The 26,827-nt window shown below is 39.5% G+C and overlaps 1 protein-coding gene across 1 annotated transcript in view; it reads right to left on the bottom strand.

Moving 5' to 3' along the window:
- The window catches only part of LOC139700722 (uncharacterized), a 118,895-nt gene that overhangs the window by 78,970 nt on the left and 13,098 nt on the right, over positions 1–26,827 (bottom strand). The window contains exon 4 of the mRNA XM_071599186.1: positions 25,111–25,196. Coding sequence (XP_071455287.1) covers positions 25,111–25,196 — 86 coding nt within the window. The remainder of the gene's footprint in view (positions 1–25,110; positions 25,197–26,827) is intronic.

The raw sequence follows: 26,827 nt of genomic DNA, 5'->3' as shown, positions 1-26,827 counted from the left end.
CATTTCATGAATTCAATCGGTTAAAATACTTATGCCAACAATTATGGGCCTCAGCCTAATGTAGAACACGGCAAAGCCAATAATAAGAAAGTAGAATCAAATAAGAGTTGAGGAACTCACTTAATCAAAGAAAAAGATACGATAAGAGAGTAAGGAGAAACTTTGGACAAAAGATGGAGTCAGAGTAGAGGGGAGAATGAACCAAACAAATTGAAAGGAATGAAAGAGTCACCCGAGATGTCCTCAAAGGGAGCCGGGAGGTTCGGAGATATTTCCCGGATGAATGAACGGAGGGAGAGTAAGATAGAGGGAAAGAGGGAATGGGGGGAAGTGGAAGGGATTTAAGGACGGTGGAGGATGGCGTGGGGTGGATACTTTGGCGAAGACCCGATTGAAAGGACGGAAATTAAGGGCACTTGAATCGGAGAGGGAGAAAGGAAGAGTTTCCAGGGAGAGATTGAAGAGGTGGGAGTGCTGAAAGAGGTTTGAAGGGGTGGGAACGCGGTGACTTGCGCCGAAGAGGCAGATGGGGCGGTGAAGACGGGAGACGGGGAGAGGAGACGGGGGACGCCGCTGGCGGAAGGTGTGAGCGCGGGGGTGGGCGGAGGAGGAGAGGGGGTGAGAGAGAAGAGGGTTGTGGCGGGAGGAGGCGGGGCGACATGATGGGGCGGCTCCTCGGGAGAAAATGTGGAAAATGAAGGGGCCACTACGAAGGGCAGCGATGAGATTTCGGGCGGAGATGGCAGAGGCCCATGTTTGCGGAAGTGAGGAGTTGGGGGGAGGCAAGGGGAGGGCAAGATGAGGGAGTTTGAAGGAGGAGGAGAGAGCAATAGGAGGCGGGGGAGAGGGTGATGGGGGCGGAGGGGGTGCGGCGAGATCCACGGTGACCGACGGGTTGGGGGGGCGGGGGAAGTGCGAGAGAGATGGGCATGGGAGGTGACGTGCGAGGGAACCCTTGGCGGGGAGAAAGGGAAATCACTGTGGGCGACGTTGAGACGGTGAGGGTGGTCGGCACGGAATAGGGCGGACTTCTTGAGAGTGGGAGAGGTGGGGAGGGGGCGAGGGGAGTTTGAGGTTGGGGGAGATGAGTATCATCGCGACTGACGTCCCTCCGACCGCCCTCCTTCGGGATGCAATTCCCCTGGAGCCTGGGGAAGGAGATTAGCCCCTTGACCCGTGGTGGACGCCACGGCACCAGTTCCGCCGCCGCGTCGAACTTAAAGCAGGAGTCGCCGCCACACCTTTCCGGGTCAAATTGGTCGGCACTCCGGAATTCGCGGGGTCACGAGCGCATCAAACGTGAACGACAGAGCGAAATGAATCCAGCAACGTTCATCATACGTTACATTTCGACTTTGGGCAATCCATGTCCAGGTCATGGGGAGGGTCACCTCAAACTTTGAGGACCAGAAGCATGAAAAACGAGCAACTGACTTCGTACGTGAAGTCAAGTCTCAAAAGCAACCGTTCGTACAATATCATTCCTTTGTCCCCTTCTTTCGAGTAATCCACGCACATCAGATTGAGATATGCATAGGCTGTCATTTCTTAGACAGACTCTATTAAATAATATTTCCTTGAGCCGTAAAGGGTTTTTCATACCACTAAAATTGTAAAAAACGGAGGGGAGTATTGATATTGTTGAGGCGATTCACGGGGAAAGTTAATCCCTCGACAGTAATGAGACCCACATTAAAAATATTAAGACGCTCACATTTACAAAGGGGGTGGGGGTAAAAAACCGTTCACATCCACAGAGGGGGGTGAAGGAGAAAAACCACTGCGACACAAGGTTGAAGTGTTCCACCTCAACCTTGTGTGACAGCGGTTTTTCTCCTTCAGAGCGCGGAAGATGACCCACCTTGTGGTCGATCGCACACGTATCTGCTTTTCAGGCCAGTGTGTTTCCTTAGTTTATACGTGATATTTTGCCTTCCTCCTTCATTTTCAATTTGTTTCTTATTTTGACTGAAGGGCTTTATTCCCTGCCATTTTCGATTTTGACAACGCCATCAGGCCATTCAGTGTTTTATCCACTTCATATTCCCGAGTGTTGATATTGTTTTTCTTTAACACCTAAGCAAGTGAGAGTGAGTGTGCGTGTGTATTATTCCCCCGAAGTAGGTCCCTGGCGCTTGGATTAATTGCTTCACATCTTCCCAGTTAACACGTTAGTGGTTACGGTAGTCCAGAGCCGGTCCCTGGCGAAGGGAAAAACTTCCCCGTAAACCATTTTGGGCAAAACAGTGTGACTGTGTGTGTATTTGTAAAATCCCGAACACGGTCCCTAGCAAAAGGATTAATTTCCTTGTAAACCTATTCGGGAAATACCCCCTGTGTAAAAGGTAAACGTCTTAATATTTTGAATGTGTGTGTGATCAATAGCGAGGGATTAGATTTACCCGTAAATCCCCATGCCATTCTCAATATTCTCCTATTTTTTTACCATAACAGTGGTGTAAAGAATCCTTTACGGCCTTGAAGAAATATTAATAAATAAAGTCAATCTAACAAGCTACCGTAAGAAGCTAAATTTATCATTTCCATGTCATTGCTAGACCTCGCACTTAAAACCAAGGACTTAATCGTACAGATACCAATAAATAATCACGAGCTTTAGCTATTGCTAAATAAACACTTCAGGAATTCAGGAAAGAAACAGAAGGACCTTGTCATATTAACGTTTGTTCTGCCCTCATAAAAGCTCATTAGCCACAAAATACACATATAATTAAATGTCTCGTTTTGAAGCCTGCATGTACTACACTACACTATTAAGCTATCTTGAGCACAACTTCGGGAAGGGCCTCATTGCCCACAGTAAATTTTATTGCGGGCTGCTTGATATTACTTACGTTTTAAAAAATGCCTTGGAATAGCTTTATATTGAATTATACCTTCTAGAACATTAACAACCAAGGAAAACATGTTTTTGTTATTTTACTTTTGATTAACCAAAGTAAATAAATATTAAAGTATAAAAGAGCGGATTAATAAATTATATCTTATTTAATTAACCTTAATTAATCCTGAATTACGATGAACTGAATTCATCCAATCCTATTACTTTAATTATATTCATTATTTAATGAATTATTCTTTAAAGAAAAGAATTTAGTCCATTGAGGTATCTTTATAAATTAACCTTGGAGTAATCTCATGATAAAGGTTCCTCCAGATGAGGCATTAATGTGTACTTAACGGAAGACAAATCCCTGTCATACGATAAATTCTATCGCTGGTCTATCATTCGCCTACTTGGAATGGGTATTATTTGCCCACGATAACCAACAACGAGCCTAGTACATCGTGCCGCAGGGATCAACAGGCATAAAACAGCCCTTCGAAACCGCAGTGGAAAGCCGTCAGAAGCTCAATATACAGGACGTATAACACCGTCGTCAAGTGCAGCTCGAGATTCATTTTCGAACTAACAGAGGCACTGCGACCATCGCTATGGAGTTTTGAGCCCAGATTATGACACGAGAGAACGCTTGCGTGCGCTATCTGTAGACTTAAAATGGAATCACTTCAATGACTGAAAGTCTTCCTGCAATGGTGTTGCGTAACTTTATTTTTTACACTAGGAAAAGTGCCTCAACGAAAAAATTTTTAAGTACTACTAATGGATATATTTCAAAGGGCATTTTTTCGTACGATCAATTGCAATTTTTTTGTCTTTAACTCGGTGTTTCCTAAAATGCTCCACGAGTTCAGATTACTGCAGAATTATAATTTCAACAGCGACTAAGGTAATTATTTGATTTCATAAGATTTCAATTAATTATAATAATTATAGACACCAACATTTAACAATTTTTAGTAAACTTTAACAAAACCAAAATAGCTTTTGCCAAATAGATCAATGATAAATTAAACATTTCAATAAACTCCAATGTTTTTCAAATTAACTTTAAAACAAAATATTAAATTATATGCCTGAATGTGCGGGAATAAGAAAAAAAGGGTAATGGTGTTATACAATTAACCTAAGTTTAAATTAAAATTAAATGAATAAGTAAGCAGACAATCAGAAAATTCCAAAGTAAACAGAACGAATTGCATTTCCGGTTTTAATAGATAAATCAACTTGATGGAGGAATAGAAGTTTAGTCGGTTCAGCACTCGGTCCCATTCACTAGGATGTCAATGGTGCAAAACAGTTAATATCCTAGAGGAGCCTTCACTGGGCGCTTCACTTAACTCAAAATCATTCCGCTTGAACTTCTGTGTAACATGCCGACCCCGGTGGCGGCAGTGTGCCGTATCCCCCCCTCAACCCAGAAGTAGCAGGTTCGATTGCCGCCTAGGTGGGTTTTCCTCTAACTTGACCAGGATGCTTGAATAAGTCTAGCTTGTTATTATCAGGTAGAAAATTCGAATAATAGACCAAATTAGGTTGTTTTCGAATTAATTTTATAAATAAATAAACATACACGTATATGCACTGGAAACCAGATGTCACAACCAGGAGAGAACTTTTTATTACTCTTAAGTAGGAGTCTTTTGGGATTTTCATACATTGAACTCGATCCGAAATATCTCATTTCCACATTAGAGTAAAATTAGATGTCGTGTGTAAATAAAAGCGAATATAACGAACGAAATTCAGAATAAAAGCACCCGCCAATTCACGTTTTTATTTAATGAAAGCAATTCCCTCATCTTCAAGTAAAACTTCAAAAACTTCTTTTTTAATTAAATAATTAACAAAAAACAGATTTAATTTAAATACGGCACTTTGGTAATTAAAGCCAAAGCATAACGTTGGTGGTAAGCCATACCTGTTTAATATAATGAACTTCGATTTCCAATATTAATCACCATGATAAACCCTACATACCCCTAATATCTTAATATACAGTCAAAGTAGAGGTAAGTTAATTAGGTTTACATCATAGTTTGACGATTTAAACTTGGCATATACCCATAGTCTGGGAAGGTGTTCGTAATGTACTAAATACACTACATCGTTTATAAATATGCTTCAGACCAGTTTACTATTTATTTTATTAATAAACTGCTGTTTTCATTATATTGCTTACTAATTAATTGCTTAGACTAACATCCGTAACAATAGAAAGTGAAAACACATGGTGGGATCGATCGAATTCCAAAGATAAACTTGGGAGGGACCTAATTAATTGAATCGGTACAGGCGTCTCATATTTACTGCATTTGGGAGAAAATTACTGTTGCTCGCCAAATATGGAAAAAAACTAATCTAGGAGTAGCAAACAGAGTCAGCCAATCAGAAGGAAAGATTATATTTAAGGCCGATTAATCAAATATTACACTGACCAAACATTTAAAATGTAAACGGTGTTGAACCGCAATCTGGTGTCGCAGTGACTAGAAGAATATTAAGCACCAGGCGGATTCGATTTGAAAAGAACGAAGAGTACATGCAATACTTCTTTTATTCTCCGATGTCATAATTGGGCAGCAATAATTTTTAAAATAGTAAACTTGCACAGAAAATGTTCTAATAAAATAAGAACATCAAATGTACACTTACAATAAAACTGGAAATGCATAGCGGAGGCCATTATATCTTGAAGACAGGCAAGGAAGGTTATTCAGGCGGGGAACGTGAAGCTATAAAATGCTGAGAACTAAAAGAGGACAGGTATAAGCTTTTCACATTAATTGAAAGTTCAGCTAAAGTAAAGAATTGAAGAAATATATTACAATTAGCTCGAAAAAAAACATTCATCTTGACAATGAAATGGTTGCTTTGCGCTTGAGTGATGACAGCGAGTCATCGAAAGAAGTTGAAAATTTTAACGGATCTTACGAACAAGAAGACTAACCTCTAAAGGAAGAAGTAATAGAAACCTTATTTAAGTTTGAAAGTGCAAGTTAATTTATTTTTCAAAGGGACCCAGGTGGTCTTTCCTTGATGGGAAATTAAGGTTTTGAGTTTCTATTGGGAAGAGAAGAGACTGATGAAAAAGTTACTAGGTATCGAGGACGCGAAAGGAGTTGGTTAAAAGCGAATTGATAGCTTGACTGATTGATTGGCCAATATACCTATCGAACTGCGAACACTCTGAAAAGCTCCAATTCGTTTCTCAACTCCTCGATGGGTAATTTCGCCTATTCCTCGAACAACGTTTAAACGGAGTTTTAATCGAGGTCTCGTACGAGAGATTGAAGACATGTGTCTGGTATCTTCATTTTTGTTAAAGTAATTACGACTGCTGCATAATGGTCTTAACGGCTGAAAACATAGTACAACATGCACTTCCTTTCCTTAAGTAAATCATCTGTCACATCTGCATCTAGTAGGCAAGACGATTGAATGATGAGCAGAAACCCAATCGGGGCCCTCCGGAGAATCAACAGCTTCATTAAACGTTGGAAACAGCCAATTAGGCGTGCAAAAAAAAATTTTTCCTACGTAATTAGAGATTATAAAAAATATATCTCGTAGCATAAACAATAAACTTAGTCTGAATATATTTAGAATAGTCACAACTTGATGTAATCAACTTGAAAATACATCATTATTAACATTTTATAAACGTACGAGTATGTTTAAAAGTACTATCTTTTGATCTCTGCCGACCATTACTAACTCATTCATTAACATTTCAGCACCTAAGTGGGCGAAATAAATATGTTTACTATTTCTCTCGTTTTCTGTGATACCACAACTTCATCGTGGTTTTGGTCAAGGCTTAGTTTAATTGATAAAAACTGAATTATATTCAACGAGTGGTCTGTTGAACTCACATTAAACTGCAATTTGACAGAGATACCACGAAGAAAATGTATAATTGAAACAGACATTATGATACAGATAACTTAAATTACAACCGATACAGACTCATGTGTAAACACACACATAAAAATGATTAGAATGAAAAGCAGCAATTTCAAATCAACTGTCGAAATAAATCGGTCGAAAAATGCAGGGACCAAACTCAATCTTTCGATCAAATATGGCAAATATTCCGCTGAATAGAGTGATATACTTTTGAACAAAAAGATTTAATTACGATTAGAGAAAGAAAGTTACTCTAACAGCAAAGCTTTAAATCTCTCAGAGTCTGGAATTTGTAATAGAAATTAACTACTATGACCATACAAATTTAATTAATGGACAGGTTTTGCAATTCTACCTCCGTTTTTATAACCCTCATTCTCTCGTCGTCTTTCCCACGACAGATCATACAGTCTCATAATATATGGCATTCCGCATGAAATCAGAACAATGAGGAGATCGTCCGTAAGGAATGAATTTAAACGATACTGTAACAAAATCACACAATTTCTAAATACAACTGCATATTCCACTACAAAATGGGCAATAACAAAAGCTTTAAAATTTAAGCATTCCGAGGGTATATTTCCAGCATTCTCTTACTCTAAACAATAAGAAGAAGAAAAAGGAATGAGAACATGGGGATGAATAATGATGCAGTGCAACGGATGATGCAAGATACGAATAGCGAACTGAGCAAAACTTTTTAGGCACTGTGTGCGAGGCGTTCATCAATAGCGACGGAATTCGAAGGAGTTGCGAAATCCACAAGCAATAATAGGTTTTGGATGGAGGCTTGAACCCATTTCCACCATTAAGCTATTCGGTGAAAGTTGGGCATTGAGCAGAGGATTAAGGGGTTGGGACCGAGTTCAATGACCTAAGGGTGTGCAGGCACTTTTAGGGCAATGCGGGAGGTGGCAAAAGTAGGAGTAGGAGGGATGAGAGTATTTGCTACATAATGAGTATAAAGGGGAGGAAGGGACGTTGAGACAATGGGAGGGAGACGAAAAGGACGGGAATTGCAACGGTATGTATTCGTTTCAATTTTTTAAACATTTCCCACAAAACACCCAAGAGCAAAGAGGGATTAATAAGAGAGGTGTGTGCAGGTGTGTGTGTGTGTGTGTATGTCTGTACATGCATACATACAAAGGTATGTATAAGGTGATTGAGCGAGTAAAGACAACGATGCACGAACAAAGAGATTTAACGAAGTGTTGGAGACGTGGATTCTGCGATGTGCCAGAGAGAAAATTCGAATTCCGCTGGCACTAAATTTCACAACAGAGCACAAATCAAAATGGGTCTTCAACTTTAACGATAACCAGCAACATCGTATTTGAAAAAATAATCATTATAAATCATAATAAATGTTAACATTCTTCAAACTCAAAAGAGAGAATTAGACTTCGGGTTTTAATAACAATATCGTTCTTTTCCTCGGAACACGAAGGTTAAGAGAGGAGGCAAAGATAAAAAGGCTGAGTACAACCTTCTAACGGGCTCGAATGAACAGAAAAAAGGATATTGCCACATGCGGAATCCTTGACAAACAGGAAGGTGGGTGAAGCAGACAAGTTAAGCTTGAATAAATTCACACTTATCAATTCATGTTTACCGTAACTAGGCGTGTCCGGTAGATGAATATTATTCCGTGTTAAAGTGTTCATTCCGTGCGTGGAAATATTTCGAATTTTGGAGGAAATACAGTAAGCAGAATTACATTTTTTTCATTTCTTATTCGACAGTAACCGACCTGTGGTGACGACTGCGCCTGTGTAAACGGGATAAATGGTTTTTTATATATCGAACTTTCTCCGGAATCAGTTCCTCTTCTATCGTAAGACCGTTCCCATGAACCAGACTCACACCCCAACACGATTGAGAGTCATAAAAGGAGGCATCATTAATGCTGGGCTCAAGGAATAAAAAAGGTTATTTACTTAAACTAGTAGACAAGTTCAAAATCGGAGAGGAGGAATGGTGAGGAGAACCTGGGTAGTTTTCTCACAATATCAAGAACCATATGATTGAAAACTAAATCCAGCGTGAACGCTTTTCATTAATTTCTTATGATTCCTTAGTAAGGTCCGAAACACCCCTGAAAAACTCTCACCACCTATTCCAACCAGCTCTTCGGTGTGGAAAGCTACTTCATTAATCGGCGTGCCAATCCAAACCCCAGGAGAAAAACCGGGAAATAATAGTGGAAGGAATTGGACACGGAGGGAGCTTGATTGATGGACGAAAAGTAGCACGTAGAAGGGAGGGAGGAAATTAAAAGGAAAGATAAAGTTTGAGAAACAGAAGGAAGATTTTAAGAGCCGACATATGTGGATGTTGGTCGTGAATATTTGAAGCCATCCGAGCCAATGAAGAATGTCCGAGACTATCGGGGAAGTGTACCGCGGAAGGGTCTTCCTCCATCTCCCTCAACTGCTCCTGCCCTTTCCACACGCCCCTCTGACCCTCGTTCACCCTGCGACCCCGAACGACCTCCCACCCGCCTCCACCGCACGCCCCTTCTTCATCCCTCCTCGGAACTGTCACTCACAGGCATCCAGCTTTGTTCGGGATCGGACGCGTAAATCAAATAGCTGGAGCGAATTAGGATGTCGGGAAAAGGTTTTGGGAAAGAAGGGTTTTAAAGGAGAGGAGAGGGAGGAGAGAGAAGGAAAGAAAAAGAGAGAATTATGGGAGGAAGAAAGGAGTTTGCGGTAGATAAATTGGTGCGGTGCGGACAGCTGGTCGGGGGCACTTGTTCCTCTCACCGATGAACAAATAATTAAGAGAAGTTACTAATGGAAGGCCATGACCTTAAACGGATAGGTCGGTGAGACTTTTTTGTTCCCTATAATGTCTAAATGAAACCTTGATTAATCTTTTCGAAGAAGAACTCGGGGACCCCTTACGTGGACCGAAAGGTTTCCGTCGGAATCCATTCCTACTCAACTGCGAGCCGCATTCACCAATTGTCACTCTCGTGCTCTGCACCTGACAACCTTGGGTGGCGAAAGAGAAATGTTGGCAAGGTGGATAGCAGGCCGGACGAGATGGTGAAACTGATTACGTCGAAAATTACCAAATGGGGCCTCGAGTGCACTTCGAAGAAATAACGAGGGATGGGCCTCAATTACACATCCACAGACTGGGATTATAAGTAGAGCAACGGAGTGACGGCAACCCCACCTGGAACGGAAACGGTTGGACTTGTTTCCGCAATGCGCGACGCGTTGGGGAGACAGGGGCGTGGTAATGGGAATTCCGCACGCCTGGGGATTGGAGGAGGGAGCTGTAAACAATACTACTGTGAAAAAGCCACGGCGAAAAAATAATAACGAGCAAATATAAAACATGAACGCTTTGATTCAGCTGAACAATGGGGAGAAAATATACGGAGTATTGTGCGGGAGAATGAAACACGGGAAACGATGGCGCTGGGGAGGGGGAGCGGGGGGGGGGGGGTTGTGTGCTCCGCGGGAGCTCCCCAAGTTTGAGGGGCTTGGATACTTGACAATTCGAATGAGTGACAAAGTGGATTACGGATGCTCGCGATGCGACACGGGTGATCAAAAGCGGACCACTCATCCGAGGAATCACCAGAATAGGACCAGAACCGCGAAACTTAATTGCTCCTCGTTACACGCCGTTGGTGAAAGGTGGACGGATTTGGGAAGGGGGGTGGGGGAAGAAAGCGATTATTTTTACACATCGTAAAAATGGCAAGAGTGGACGCTTCCGTAATTGTCGTGACATTAAGCTTAGTCGACGTTGAAGTGAAGCGGAGAAAATGTGAGACGCGGGGTTGTGAGGAACGGAGGTGAAATGCAATTATGACGAATGACACAGAATTGACTGCGTCGACAATATAGGCTGTGGCGCTCTCCTGCCGAGGCGAAAATCGGTGTTTACCGCATCACTGCTCCTGAGGTGAAATCCAATAAGAGGTAAAATGCGAGGATATCTGCACCCCGAAAAATATATTTCACGTAATCATCACAAAAACTATTCAATGTTAGTTAGTCAGGCACATTGATTCCAACTATACCGAATTTCCCAAAAGAGTCAATTTTACCGATTGAAACTGATAATAATTTTGAAATGGCGAGAGAATCAAATAACAGACAGAGACAGTCGAATAAAAAACGAAGAGAACCCGTAATATATTCCTAAAACCTGCCTCAGAGTGTGAATATCTACAAGAAACAAAACAGAGAAATCAGCCCGCAGGTTCGCTTGTTCAGCCAGTTGACTACCACGCTGCACCATGCGAATATTTTATTCCATTAGAAAAGTTTCCTTTTCCGTTGAGGATTGTAAGTGCATTATTGTTTCGAAAGTAATGATTAAATCGTTCAAAAATTACAGAATAATAAAACCACGAAATAATGTAAAATCGTAATTAAAAACAATTATTATGCATACAATTTCGTACTGGCTCGCTAAAATCTCAAAAGCAGAAGACTAAAATCGCAAATGGCCGCAATATATTCTCGAAATTGCATTCAATTCTACACTAGGTCATTACCAAATCATTTCCATAATTTTGGCCCATTGCTGACTTTTTATTGATATTCTGAAGGAATTTAATGATTCTTGGACTTTTTTCTTACAACTCCTAGTGCCATTTATATCTGAAAAAAACATTTATGATTTAATATAAATTAAAAAACGTAAATATTCAGAAATTTTGTATGAAAATTGCCATGAAATTTTGACATCTGGCTGTTTTGCATAATACTCTTATTTCGCATACTGGACTTTCTAGTTTTTGCAAGAAAACGAAATGGAGACAAATAACTAATTACAATCATAGTTGTGGTAAAATGAACTCAATATACAAATTAGTTTTTGTTAATACGCATTTTAATTTAGGTTTTTGGGCTGAAATTTGACTCGAAGTGGATGAGGTTTTTATTAAGGCACAGCAAATGGCAGGGAGGCACGATAAGCAATGTTTTGCTTTGAATTATGTCCATCAAACCAACATGAAAATAAAAGAATTAAAGTGAAAATCTCCAGCGCCGTAATAATTAAGCGACAGTTATTAACTCTCTTTGCCTCTGTCGCTACCACTACATACATCAGCTACGTGAAAGGTTACGCACATGACAAAATAATCGTTTGCGACTTTCTACACTTTCAAAAGCCCCAAATGAATATTTTTATACTTAAATGGCAATGAAAGTAAATTCCCTGGAGCACATTTTTTTTCTACATGAGTTCCTTTAGAGAAAACGTTATTTTTTAAAACATTTAATTTGTTTCTAATGGGGGCGACGCCGTTTTCACATATTCCACATGGATTAACCACTGTATTTACCCCAATATTCGCTTAAATTGTTATTTTAACTCTTAATAGTGCCTACCCAGCGAGGTCTATCTCAGTGCAATGATTTACGCCAAGCGAGAACCGCCTTGCAAACCGAAAATAATGTTCGAAAATTTCAGATTTTTATACTTTGTCAATGAATATTTATCTAAATTAAGCACTTTCCACAAATAAGCGACTGAAGCCCACCCAGACCCATCAATAAAAACGTAACTACATGATTATTGTTACTTAAAGAGGTGTTTAAATTACATAGATTAAAAATATCGTAATTTACCATTTATTTTTTAAAAAACAATACATAAATCAGCGCGGAAGACGCCTGTCTGGGCTCGCAAGGATAAGCGTAGATTAATTATGAGCTTCAAACGACATTATGCAGCCCTGAACGTTGAATTCTTCAATGAAGAGGTCTCTCTATATAAATGAACAGGTGGCGTCCGGAGAGGTTGTCTCGTATCTTGGAAACAATTTCAGACTTGAGATTTACTGCAGTCGGAATTGGGTTTTCGGGTTTTAAATATACCCGGGGATCAACAAATATCTCCAATTTACGGCAAGCTGCTTCTTACAATAACGACTGATAATTCTGTTTTCTTCAAGAAATACTACATTCACCCTAGATCTATCTGCTAAATTAATCTGGAATAATTCTCTGCCCCAAAATACAATTAACACCTTTTCAATTACATCGATAGCTGTTCAGCCCTAAGAGATTACATTTACAATATTCCATGAAAGGATATATTTTTCGTAATTTGGGCATGCTTATGGATATTTTGACGCCAGATTACGGGCCAATTTGCCAATTTAAGGACTGAGATATAAATCCTTAATTCCAACAGCCTTTAAATCCCAAACTAACGTAATAGATGTAATCGATTACGGGCAGTAAAAGAATCAATAAAATGGCAATTCAGTCGCGTAATTACAATGAAAATTATTCCGGGTGAGATTAACATTTTGGACAGCTCACATTTTTTCTTTGATTACAACTTCAAATATATTCTAATTGCAAAAGTCATCGACGCAAAAAAGAAATGACATCGCTCGGAAACGGAGAGACGGGATGCTTCTATTTGACATGGCGATGTAGTAGTAGAATGATTAGTGCCGAGGACTGAACATCAACGCATAAAATTGCGGTCTTGCGGTGAAGAGGAGAAAGGTTAGGGGGAGGATGTGGGCGGGTGGGTTTATAGGAGCAGAGTTGATGGGATGACAGGGAGTGAGGCCGACTTCTGGCCCCAAGGACATTAATTAGCACCCATATTGCGACATCATCCTGCACACATGGGGAGAGCAACTTCGACCTTCTCAAAAGGGTGCTGTTGCCGGCAGAAAAAAAACCACAAAAGCACGCACTCAGACTAGGGGGTCAAAAACTGATGTCCATTCATTGCTGGTGGTAGAAAAGGGGAGAAAATGTGGAGGAGAATGGCGGCGATGAGAACTAAATGGAGAAGAGAAATGATGACGAGATATTGTGAGCCGTAGTGCGTGGTATTAACATATAAAAAATGCCACCGACGATAGCTTTTTGGGTGATTTCAATCAAATAATATAAAAGCAAAATGTTAACGTCTAAAATGTACGTTGACGACTTGTCCAGAGAATGGAGATTAAAGACCATATATGTAAAGGTGGCATGTGCATAACCATCTTAGCGACATAAGATATCGTCATATTTAATGGACAATTCCAGGTTTATTTAACACGTATTTACTGCAATAAATATTGTATAAAACGCCTTGAAACTATGAGACAGGGGTACATTTAACAGCAGACTTGCAAAAATTCGCGAAAAATAGGCTATGATATTTCCAAAGCACTTTCACAGATCCTAATATGCCGCTATTGATAGCAAGAACTAGCATCTGCATTCCGTTATTTGCTTAAGAAAACTCGGTCGATAATAAAGGTATGAAATAAGTTGTAAAATTAAACCATTCACAAGCATAATTCCGCATTGTCTTATGTAACAATTTAATTTAGCCTTCTCCAAGTAATACATAAAATGTGCGGTGATATTACTCAAACCAAAATGCTCTTACAGAAGTCCAAATAAGAATATATCGAAAAAATAAACTAAATGGAAAAATGACGGAAGAATTTATACAAAAAACGTCCCATTCAAACAAATCTAGTCATCCAAATTTCAACTATATTAAAATTCCTTAGGAAGGAGAATATTTAGTTCTGCATCCTTCCCACAGTCATGTAGGACTTTCCAATGTTGCACCCAAAAATTACCCTCAGGTGCAAGTGATTCCAAACCCAGTCTTGAGAAGTTAAGTTTTCATGGGATCAAAATAAAGGAATTTACCTCCTAAAAGATTCGCAATGAAGGAACTATTTTGGAACGTTGAATTATAGACCGATGACGCTTCAGCTACACAACATTATAAAAGTAGGAAAATGATCAAACATAAAATGGAAAACACTTCTTTTTGGGAGAAAATTGCGACCTGGAACTGAGAATGAGCCGGAGTTAGACGGGATGATAAAAAATATACACCAACAATAAGATGAAGCTGTAAATGTACAATTGATTCACTTAACGCGATAAAATAACGCGGTAACTGCTACTTTAATAATGAATTAATTATTATTATCAATGTAATTGCTCGAAATATCACTCTACAATAACGGATAGTAAAATTCGTAACAGCACAAGCAACAAACAATTTTCAACGAAATTTGTTTCTACCAATTCCACTGTTTTGAGAAACAGAGATAATTTCACGAAACGCACAAAAGAGGGGAGATAAATGAATAATGAAATTAATTTTTAGAATAATAAATACCGATTTTGATCTCGGATATTAGATTAATAAACACACTAGAAATGTTTTGAATCGTGGAACAGGTGTCATCGGAAATTAAAGATACTTTTTACTTTCCCGAATATGCACATGCAAGAGGGAATTCAATAGGGTGGTTAGCGTTATGCCGAAATGGACAGCTTGGAAATTCAATGAGTTGGAAGAATGGGTGAAGGTGTCGCGGAATGAAGATGGGTGATTTTGCTATGATTTCCGATATCTCTAACTTGAAATGAGGAGGAAAAAGTGTGACGATGAAATAAAAGCTCCATTACCGAATTTATGAGTTATCCATCATTTAAAACAAGTTAAAGCCGACATTTAACCTCCGAAAGTTGTAAAGTTCATTAGAGGGTATTTGTCAAAGTGGAATTCAGTGAGATTCAGTGGAAAGTGGAGGTCAATCAGAAATCAACGGAGTCATTATTAGCACCAGTATCGGACACACAGCAATGCATCAAAGGCATCCAGCCATACTGCTGAGGCGAACTAAGTACATGGTAGTATGCTTATTTATGCGCAGTATTTTAACTAATAAATAATTCGACCTTCCCTGTCACTTAGATCGTGTACCTTTCAAGATATTCCTTCAGAACTCTAAGGTACATTTATAACTTTCACTATTCAGTTGTATTTTTCAAGCTGATTTGTTCAGGCATTATATAAGACTCATTCTCCAATATAACTCTTTGGGTTGGAAGAAAAATTTGATTAAGCCACACAAACATTTGTGAAGCCACATATTCGATATATAAGATAGTTCAATGCCTGATGGAATAGTGAAGACTGTAATAATATCGCATAATTGAAATGCACGTTCAAAATGGCCATCCTGAATCGTTCTCTTTAATGTGCGCTTGTTCAATTCAATGAAAAATTCATGGATACAGATGCACGGAGTACGAATTTTTATTTCCGAACTTCACTCTAAATTCACATTGCAAATAGATGATGGAAATCATCAAAGTTGTAACATGAAAAAGTGAAGAGTTGACACTAACAGAGCTAGTAAAGGAGAATCTATGTATACCTCACTGCAGTTTTCACAAAGCTAACAACCGTTCAAAATACTAATTAAATGCATTTTTTCACATGTAGTTATAATCTAGGGTTTAATAAAAAATTAATTTCCTACATATTATATCATAAATACAGTCATCTATCGCGATTTTGGATCAATTATCACCCTTTTTAGAGTTGATAACATTTTGAACCACAGCTGAAAAAAATTAAAAATAGAAGTATATTTCAGTTTGATATGGGAATCGCTAAAAAGTATAATAAACACTCTACAGCCTCATCGCTCTTTTACACATATCAACTTTTAGCCAAATGAAATAAAACCAAAAAATTTAAATATTACATTTTAATGGCCCATCACAAAACAATAAACTCATGTGTGAGATGGCACCCTGAAAATTCAATGGACCAAAAAATTCAAACATTTGAAACGAACGAAGCTCATCACAGAAAAAAGTTAGCAAGCACAGCTTTCGGGAATTTTACGAAAAAAAAAGTTCGAAAGGCAGAGTTCGAATGATAACACAATTGAACGACGCTGGAATAGAACTTTCGACACTGTCAGACAACTAAAGTTCCTCTGTCACTCCCCCCTTTGCTGATTCCGAGAGAATTCCGAGAATGAGGAACTAAGGGGAGCAAACAAAGGCCATCCCCGTGCTCTCCGATCACGCGAAAAGTCTTATGAACAACGACGACGACCTCCGGGACGAATTGGAACGGCGCGGGTAGCGACAACCTCCGCGGCCCGACCTCATTTCCAAAAGCCTCAGCACTACAATTGAAGACAATGAGGTTCCGCCAAGAAAGAACGTTTTAAAATTGGGGATCACGGCGAAAGGCATGTTAATGGAGAGATTATTTTACGATAAAGAAAGAGCTACACTCGGTACATCACAGATTTTAATGAGAAAAGTGTAATGTGCCTAGTGATTTGGTAGCTAGATGTCTCACGTTAACCACTCGTATTTAAAAATCTGATCATTAAAAATATCAATAAGGATATATATGAATATAAAACTATTAGTATTAAATACATGTGAGTAGTAACAAATAAAGAGATCATTTAAAAACAAATTTTGCGAAACGGAATATTTATGAGATGACCAATATGTGAACTACCAGATGTAGTGGTAGAAAAACGAATTATACTATAATAATGCAGTAGATCAGTTTAGTAACCACCATAAAGTAACGAACTCTTCCAGGGGCATATTTAATTTATTTCAAAATTAGTGAACTTATTGGGATACATTAAATTTACGGTTAAGTGAAGCATCAATCACCACACACTTCGTGAAAAAGTATTCGCAAAAATCAGACAAAAAAGAAAGCATTTTAATCCATTATTAAGGAAATATAAGGTAAAGTACGTAAAACGGCAAAATTAAGCCATTTGCATTTGACATTTGCAGTTTTCAGTTATTAAATTCATTCATCTCTATGTGCAGTGAGACCATTGCCAGAGCGGAAAAATCCTTTCAAATTGAAAGCGAGGGGAAAACTCCAAGTTTCGTTCCATAAATATCTCAATATTTACAATTTTTCGGAACGAGTTATAAGTGGAAACTTTGAGGCTGCAGCAACACACGGGGCAGGTTAGCATGGCGAATTCGATTCTAATCAAACCCGACGAATGACTGATTTCCAGTTCATTTTGAATATTTTACTTCATGTCATATATTTACGTAATCTCATGAAATCCATGCAAAGCGAAAGCGACAGTATCAGTACAGAAGACAACCGAATTAGTTATCATAGGGATATGGCATGTTAGGATGATACTGAAGGCTGAACTTGGTCATTGTTCAGGCATACATGCCAACAAGCAATCATACGGACGAAGAATTCGATAGGTTATACAATCGATTAGAGGACAACATCGCGGATATTCCTAGAGGGAAGCATTTGATAGAGATATAGTGATGGAGGATTGGAACGCGACGGTAGGCGAAGAAGAGATGGAGGAGAGGTGTGGTATTACGGTTTAGGAACGAGGATTGACTGCGGGGAGAAAGCAATTGAGTCCTGCAGGAGACAGGGGTTAATCGCCACCAACATTTGGTTTAGGAAACACAAAAGACGTAGGTACACATGGAAAAGGCCGTGGATTCAGGAAGATCTCATCCAGACTATATTATGGTTAGGCATCTATTATATATATTTAGTGACAATGAAATGTAGCGTCCGATTCAAAAAGATAAACAAGGAAGACGGCTTGGGAAATGGAATTTGCAAGCATTAACAGTAACGACAAGAAAGGAGCATCAGTAGGCTTAAGAGAAAACTTTAAGCGAGGACAGGGAGCTGGTCACTAATGAGGAAAAATGGCAACAAATAAAAATAGGGATATCGAAAGCCAAAAAAATACTAGAGGAACTATCTATATATAAACGACAAGGAAACCATGGATTACGGACGAGATGATTATAAAGAAAGATGAGAGAAGAAAACGGAATAATGTTAATACTGTGTTAGACAAAAGGAAGTATAAAGAGTGACAAAATAAACTGAGGCGAGTGACAAAGAGAGCAAAATAAGCATGGTGAAAGCCCCAGCATATATATACGGAAAGTTTGCAGAGGAAGGATGAAATTGGTTGGCTATTCAGGAGAGTAAAAACCCTGGCATGAAGTAAGAGGGGAAAAAGGTTTCCAGAAAATAAAGATAAGTCAGCCATAATATTAATTGAACCAAAAAATATCCAAGAGAGGTGGAAGGAATAAATAGAAGAACTGAATGGTAAAGATATTAGGCAAGCTAAGAAAAACATTGAAATAAATGACGTTTACGTAATAATATGACGTAGATGAGAATAGCTTAGGTTCCGGCTAACATGATGGCGAGATAGATAGGGGATTATAGTAATGGAAATCAAATAAGGCCGTAGAGAGAGAAAACATTCCCACGGAACCAATTAAAGGGCCAGAAAAAGGTAAGAGGAAGTTTTTATAGACTAATCCGTAGCATTTATTAGAGAGGAATTTGGTCGGATGACTTAGTCAGATAAGTGTTGGTTACTACTCCAAAAATGTGAAAGGCAAATATGTGAACACCACTGAAAAATAAGTTAGATTTCGCACGCAGCTGAAGTGATTCTCAGAATTATCAATTAGAGAAGAGGGCAAATGAATACTTAAGGGGACGATCAGTTTAGGTTAATGATGGGGAGAGGCACGCCTAATAACAGCAGTAATGAGGCCACTAATAGAGAAGGGCATACAATACAATCAGAATGTATTTCTCTGTTTCGTGTATTTCCAGAAATGGTTTGATAGAGTGAATTGGGTGGAATTAATGAATGAAAGCAATACGTCGCCCTTAAGTCACCCTACCTTCCACTTACATGCAGCGATGCTGCAAAAGCAACATTGAAATTGAATATTTCCTTTGATTAACCTTCAAAATATTTTTCTTTGATGGATTATTGCCATAAAATTCCAGCCGGAAAAAAATTCCCGCTCTTCCCAATTCCTGAACACCTCACAGATGCTTATCATAAAATTAAAAAAATCAACTAAAACTTTCTTTGTAGACATTGTACGAAGAGCATGGTTGTTTTTCTCCTTCAACAAGGATTTGCTTTCAGCAAGGAAAGGCAATATTGATTCACCTCTTGAGCAACTAAACGAAGGGAAGGAATAAATATCCACGAGTGCTCGTACTCATCCATCAAAACTTAAAAGTTCCAAAATTCTGAGTCAGTAGGAACCAACTCTGCGGGGCGAAAAACCAATCTTCCAGGAGTCAAAGAGCCAGATCATCCTCCTACACAAAGTCCCAAAGGTAAACCAACGGGATGCTTGGGAGGCCGAGAAGGTGGGGAAATGTTTGCGAGAATACCGCGAGATAATTGAACCAGAAGGCTTTTCGAATAATCTTCCCCTCACTGCCTCTTTGAATCCATCCGAAGATACGCCCACCCGAACGCACGCACCACACCTCTTATCCCGAATGAGAGACGGGGAGCGGGAAAAATGGAGGCGATCGGAAAGGTGGAATGAGAACTACTCGGGAAATACAGTCACGCCTTTAATTTTCGAGGGAGATCCCTGAGGGGAGGGAGGGATAATAGCTCGGGATACTGCCACCACTAGAGCTCAAGCGATTTCATCAGGCTGCAGTTACACGCTGACAGAAGGTCTAGAAACTTCTTACAGGGTTCGTCCGGAAAATAGGTGTACTGAGCTCAGGAAAAAAAATTATTACACTTTTACATATCTTAAGCTAATATTCCTCAAAATTGGACCCTTGTGAGTCGACACACTTGTTCCAGCGGCGTTCCCATTCCTGGAACGCTCCCGCGAAGGCATCATCGGGAACCTCTCGAAGACACGTCGTCACGGCCTCTTTGACGGCGTCCAGTCCCGTATCGCGTTCCTTTCAAACTCCTCTTTATCTTCGGGAACAGAAAGAAGTCCGGTGGTGCCAAGTCCGGGCTGTAGGGCGGGTGCGGCAGCGTTGCCACGCCGTGCTTGGCCAAGAAGTCCGACACGACAAGCGCGGTGTGAGACGGCGCATTGTCGTGATGCAGCCGCCAGATGTTTTTGATCGCTGGCCGGACGCGGGCGACTCGTTTTCGAAGCCTGTCGAGCACTTGGACGTAAAATGTAGCATTTACAGTTTGTCGTTCAGGTACAAATTCGTCGTGGACGACTCCCCTTTTGTCAAAAAAGACAATGAGCATCGCCTTGATCCGAGATTTGCTCATGCGAGCTTTCTTTTGACGGGGTGATGATGGGGTGTGCCACTCCGCACTTTGTCTCTTCGACTCCGGGTCGTACTCAAAGATCCACGTCTCGTCACCCGAAACAACGTTCTCTAAAAAATGTGGATCATTTTTGCAGTGATCCGCAAGTTGTGTCGCGATTTCCAAACGATTGAGTCTTTGATCATCACTGAGCACTTTCGGCACCAACTTTGCACAAATTTTTCGCATCTGTAATTGCTCCCTAATAATCTCGTGCACTATTGCACGTTTTGGCACATTACACTGCTCTGCTATCATCCGAACACTAAGACGACGATCAGAGTTCAGTACATCGCGAACTTTTCGCACATTTTCGTCGGTGAGTGTCGTTGATGGCCGTCCAGGCCGTGGCTCGTCGTCGACCTCTTCTCTGCCCTCCACGAACCTCTTGTGCCACCGAAAGATCATGTTTCTGGACATGGCTGACTCCCCGTAAGCCTGGTTAATCATACCGACAGTTTCGGTAGACGATTTCCCAAGCTTTACCGCAAATTTGATGGAATAACGCTGCTCCAAAAACTTCGGCATCGCGTTCCGTGACGTGGGTCGAGCGTGGACGTTCGCGTTAACAGAGCTCCTCACTACACCACAGCTCAGAGCCGACTGCCTTTTTCAGCGTCGCTTTCCAACATACCCCCCTCCAATCGCAGCCCGTCAGAGCGGTGCTGGGCGCGCCTGGAGCGGCGGGAAAAAATCAGTACACTTATTTTCCGGACGAACCCTGTAGATGTGCAACAATAGGAGAATATATATTCGATCATCATTCCATGGAAGATGAAGCAGGATATCGGTAAAAATATAAAACAAATTATTTTTTTCATGATAAAACCGCCATTAATTATTTTAAATACGCTCCTTTTATTTTTTTCTTATGAAACCAACAGATAAAGCTTCTTACCATTTCCAGATTACGGCTGCCTCACTCCCTGGAAAATCGCCTAACCGTAGTTCAAGTACAGCCGATGACAACTCAAGCTATAGTGGCATAATTGACATTTAAAAAATGATTCCATAAAATCTGCTTTTATCTACCCACTCTTCACTCGCGTATGCTCACAGAACACGAGATAAGTGTCAGGTAGGTAGGTATATATATATATATATATATATATATATATATATACACACACACACGAGGGTCATCCGGAAAGTAGTACCCGTTCGTGCCGCATGAAGTGCTGACGACGCGAGTAGCCGCTGGACGAGGTCAGATAGCTTCAGTGGCTTGTCTGCCTTCTCTGAGCCAAGTTGCGTGACGCTAGCATTGCCTGTGTTGTTTCTGTGATTGTTTACAATGTTTAAAAAAATTGAGAACGCCGCCAGTTGTGAAGTGAGGGCAGTGATTAAATTCCTCAATGCAAGAAACGTTCGCCCATGTGATATTCATCGCCAATTAAAGGAGGTGTATGGAGACAATGTAATGGACGAGTCGTCTGTTCGGCGGTGGTGTCGCAACTTCAACATGGGGAGGGGGAACACACACGACGATGAGCGTTCGGGGAGACCGTCTGTCATTACAGACCAACTGGTGAGCTCAGTTGACGAATTCGTGAGGAACGATCGGCGCGTCACAATTGATGACATCTGTGAGCATTTTCCCAATGTTTCTCGAACAATTGTTCATGAAATTGTTAAACACCATCTGCATTATGCAAAAATTTGTGCAAGATGGGTCCCTCGCGTATCTCAATGAGCTGGCGGCGAAGGACTATGCAGCAGGAATACAGAAACTTGTCACACGTTATGACAAATGCCTTAATTTGCTTGGAGATTATGTTGAGAAGTAGTTTAAAGTATCCTCTTTCAAATAAAATTTTTTATGTCTGTTAATATTTACTTTTGTGTCTTTATTTCACGAACGGGTACTACTTTCCGGATGACCCTCGTATATATATAAACATGTAGACATATTGTAAGCCGAAAAGAACACGAATTTTGAAACGGTGGTAGATCTAGCGAAATAGCTTTATATTTTAGTAAAAAGAATTTGAAATAGCGGTAAATTTATCTGAAATGAATTGATACCGTTAGATTGGCATTTTTGCGACTTTCACAAAATGCGGACAACTGAAAATAATTTTTCTTCAAGCCATTACAGACAGCTTAAGATGGAATTGCCATTCTACACATTGGAAATCCCAAGTCTTACACTGAAATTAATAGGGTAGTTCTGTACTTTCAAATATTATAGCTGCACTATCGCATTTTATGTATTGCATCGTTTCCGGAAGGAACTCAACGCTATCATAATGGATGACAAAACGATTAAACGAAAAACTCTTATTTGGGGCTCCAAATGCACCTCGACCCAAATGTAGTTCAATATGCACGTAAAATACTCAATGTAATGAATATTTTAAAAGTCAATTATTTTTGGCGAACAATACGACATTATAAATTAGAAAATGACCACCTTATACTATCGCCTACGATAATATCAAGTAATAATTGTCATTTTAATGCAACAATTTCAGAGCGTAAAAATCATTCGCCTTGACTGGGACTCGAACCCAGATCCTGCTTTAGCCACTTAAGCTACCGAGGCGTCCTCTTAAACTCTGAAATTTTGGGGCTTTTTAAAGGAACTAGATGTTATGACGAAATACCGTACATACAATGTCACATGCATTCGTAGTCGTGCGCGAGGCGCCACTGTCCACGAGGTTAAAAGCCAACTTTAAACACGTATGGTGTTTTCCCTTTGACAAATTCCAAAGAAACTGCGGGAGATGCCGCAACAGTAACTTTTAACGGAGTCATCCGCTAATGTGCATTTTAATGCAACAATTTCAGAGCGTAAAAATCATTCGCCTTGACTGGGACTCGAACCCAGATCCTGCTTTAGCCACTTAAGCTACCGAGGCGTCCTCTTAAACTCTGAAATTTTGGGGCTTTTTAAAGGAACTAGATGTTATGACGAAATACCGTACATACAATGTCACATGCATTCGTAGTCGTGCGCGAGGCGCCACTGTCCACGAGGTTAAAAGCCAACTTTAAACACGTATGGTGTTTTCCCTTTGACAAATTCCAAAGAAACTGCGGGAGATGCCGCAACAGTAACTTTTAACGGAGTCATCCGCTAATGTGCATTTTAATGCAACAATTTCAGAGCGTAAAAATCATTCGCCTTGACTCCGTTAAAAGTTACTGTTGCGGCATCTCCCGCAGTTTCTTTGGAATAATTGTCATCTTAACAAAGGGAATTGATTATTTGAAGTCCTTCGATATTTAACAACACTTCCGAATTGGACTAATTATTGGGTAAATAAATAATTGCAAGAAAAGTTACAAGCGGCATGTTATTTTATTAACTTCCCATCACAGATGATGCACCATATTTTGAAATACCATAATACTGACAAGGAGGATCAAGGACTTACAAGTGCACGAGTGCTATGGAAAACATAGAGCAAGGAGACTGCCATCATGTTTCAGGTATTTTTCCAGCTACCTGGCATAGAGATGTAAACTGGAATAACAAATGGGCCCCGGAAGTAATGGAAAGATAAAAATTACAGTAAAAGCAAAGTCGGATTCGGGTGAGAAATATGCGCGTCTACTTGAACACCAAGATTACCCTGAAACTACATGATTTTTAATCTACGGTACGAATAATTAAAAACAAAAACCACGCCCGGCTTAAATGTCTTTGAGTTACAAAAACACAGAAGCAATCACTTGAAAAAGAAGAGAAATTCTCGGCAGTGATATTTCAGCAATTCCAACAATTTGAAAGCACCGACACCTTTCCTCAGCGAATTTTACATATTCTCACATATCTTTCGACCAAACATTGAGTGGAAAATCATACGGTTCTATTAACATGATGAATCTAAACATTTTACGAAACTATTGATGCAGAAAAAAGGAAATATCTGTCAGGAAGGGAAAAGAATTGAAACTAACGAGAATTCAATGCATAGAAAATTCCTTTGCAAAAATATCTACTCCCAAAATACAACAGTGCGAGCCGAAGAACCTTTAACAACACACGTATGTATTTCGAACCCAAGTATGGATCCCAATTGTTTTCATATTCAAAATCGTTAGATTTATCACCGGGTTATTACGATAAAGCTAACCTCTCAGTCATTTTCGAATTAACATGAAGCAAACTGATGCACAGCTATATTCTATATTACAATTACCATGAACATAAAAAAATACATGAGACAATGGCGGAAACCATTACCAACTTAACTCACAAAATTTCAATATAAACTTAGAAAATGGAGAAGAGATGTTTTCCATTTAACAACCGAAATTCAGGATGCGATTATGAAGGGGGGTGAACTAACTCCTCTCAGATGTAAAAGAGAAGATCTTAATGAAACCGACAGAGCTGCAAACCAAGTGGGGATAGCTTTAATTCAGCTTCCCCTAAAATCAGCGCGTGGAGAGCACATACCTTCATCTCCGCCTCCTCCACCCTCCTCTCCGACTTCCACCTTGGTCTCCGGATCCGCGCTCGAACGTCGTCCGGCGGGTGGGTGCCTGCGAATGAGAGGAGAAAGGGATAAAAAATATAAGTATAATTTAAACGGAAACGAGGCACGAAAACCAGACACACGCTGCGGAAGAGAAGGGTGAATACATTAATCCATACCATGCTCTTACATAGACAAACTCGTGCGTTACTACGCTGGATGTCAAAATCACACGTAAAAATCTCATAAAAATGTATCAATACAAAAGCAACAATAACCCGAAACATGGAGAATCAGTGATGCAAACAATTCTATTAATTCAAATACTTTTGGAGAACACTATTTTTCTAAGTGTGTAATCGTTAAAGAAGAAAAAATATTAGTAAATCCACGAAGATGAAGTGCCCTGAATATAACAACAAACAATTTAAATTAATTTTCTTTACAAAATTCTTTAAAAAATAAAGATAAAGAACTTCCAGATTATTAATAAACAAAGCCAATGATGATTTCGCAATCGAATACGCTTCTCGCATGCTCTACGGGACGTTGTTAGTGTGTTCGAGTCCAAGAAAATAGATTTCACTGCACATACAAGGGCGCATTCACAATTAATATTACTTACAATAGCCCTTGGATTAATAAAGTGAAATAAAATGCAATTCGTGCGCTGTCAAGGTACATTGAAAAATGTTTTCACTCCAATCACAAAACATTTTTGGTGTTTTCTGTCCAATTCTAATTTATATCACTGATTATAAAATACACGGTTTGCATTGAAAAATATATACAACCGAACAAGGACTTTTGAACAATATCTAACTCGCGGGAAAGTAAAGAGTTGTTTAAGTGCAAAAGGACGATCTACAAAAGAGGTCTCACAGAAACAAAAACACAGTAGCAATCAAATAAGATCATTATTGATCATATTTAAGGGAAGCTATTGCTAATACAAAGCTCGTATAGGAGCTCGCAAACGAATAATAACGGTTGACGATAAAAACCGTCACTAATTATGCCTCAAGTGTAGTTTTATGAATCACACTAAGGATGTTGACATCTGTATACCGTTCCGATTGAAAAGAGAAATATATCATTACTCGAGAGTGGTAAGAAGAAATCATCAGTAATTAATGGAAGTATAATATTGTTTGGAAAATATGTCTCCAACGCATATTTTTGTATAGGTCATGAGAGATTCACCAGAAACGGGATTCACCCTCAATGGATAAAACTAACGAGTAAAACGGTCTCATCTTCACAGCACAATTTTGATGAAATCTATAGAAGAACAGGAAATATCGAAAAGAAAATTATAATGATCTTGTAACAACTAGTCAGAAGAAGCACTCAATTTTAACATGTCTCAATAAAATCCTTGAGAACAAATAATTCTTCGGATAAAAGGAATAAAGTTTACCGGAATTATGGAGAAAAATGTTTCCATTCATATCATTTCACCTGAAGCAGGCAATTACGTTTTGAATGGTCGCCATTAAGGAGATCACATTGAAAAGAAAAAACTTAAGAATGATTTCCAACAATTACTTTAAAATTTTCATTGAAGCTAGGGATTAGTGTACAAGTAACGTGTTATGGTGGGAAACACATTGCACACATCAGTCTCCTTACGTTTGTGAGGTTGATTCAATGCACAAATTTCCAATGATATTTAAGAAAAAATCACTTTTACCGATC

The sequence above is a fragment of the Hetaerina americana genome, unplaced genomic scaffold, assembly GCF_022747635.1.
Source record: "Hetaerina americana unplaced genomic scaffold, ioHetAmer1.1.p SCAF_1, whole genome shotgun sequence".
In the NCBI taxonomy this organism is placed as follows: Eukaryota; Metazoa; Arthropoda; class Insecta; order Odonata; family Calopterygidae; genus Hetaerina; species Hetaerina americana.
The sequence above is the reverse complement of the archived record's forward strand: the minus strand, read 5'-3'. Positions and strand labels throughout refer to the sequence as shown.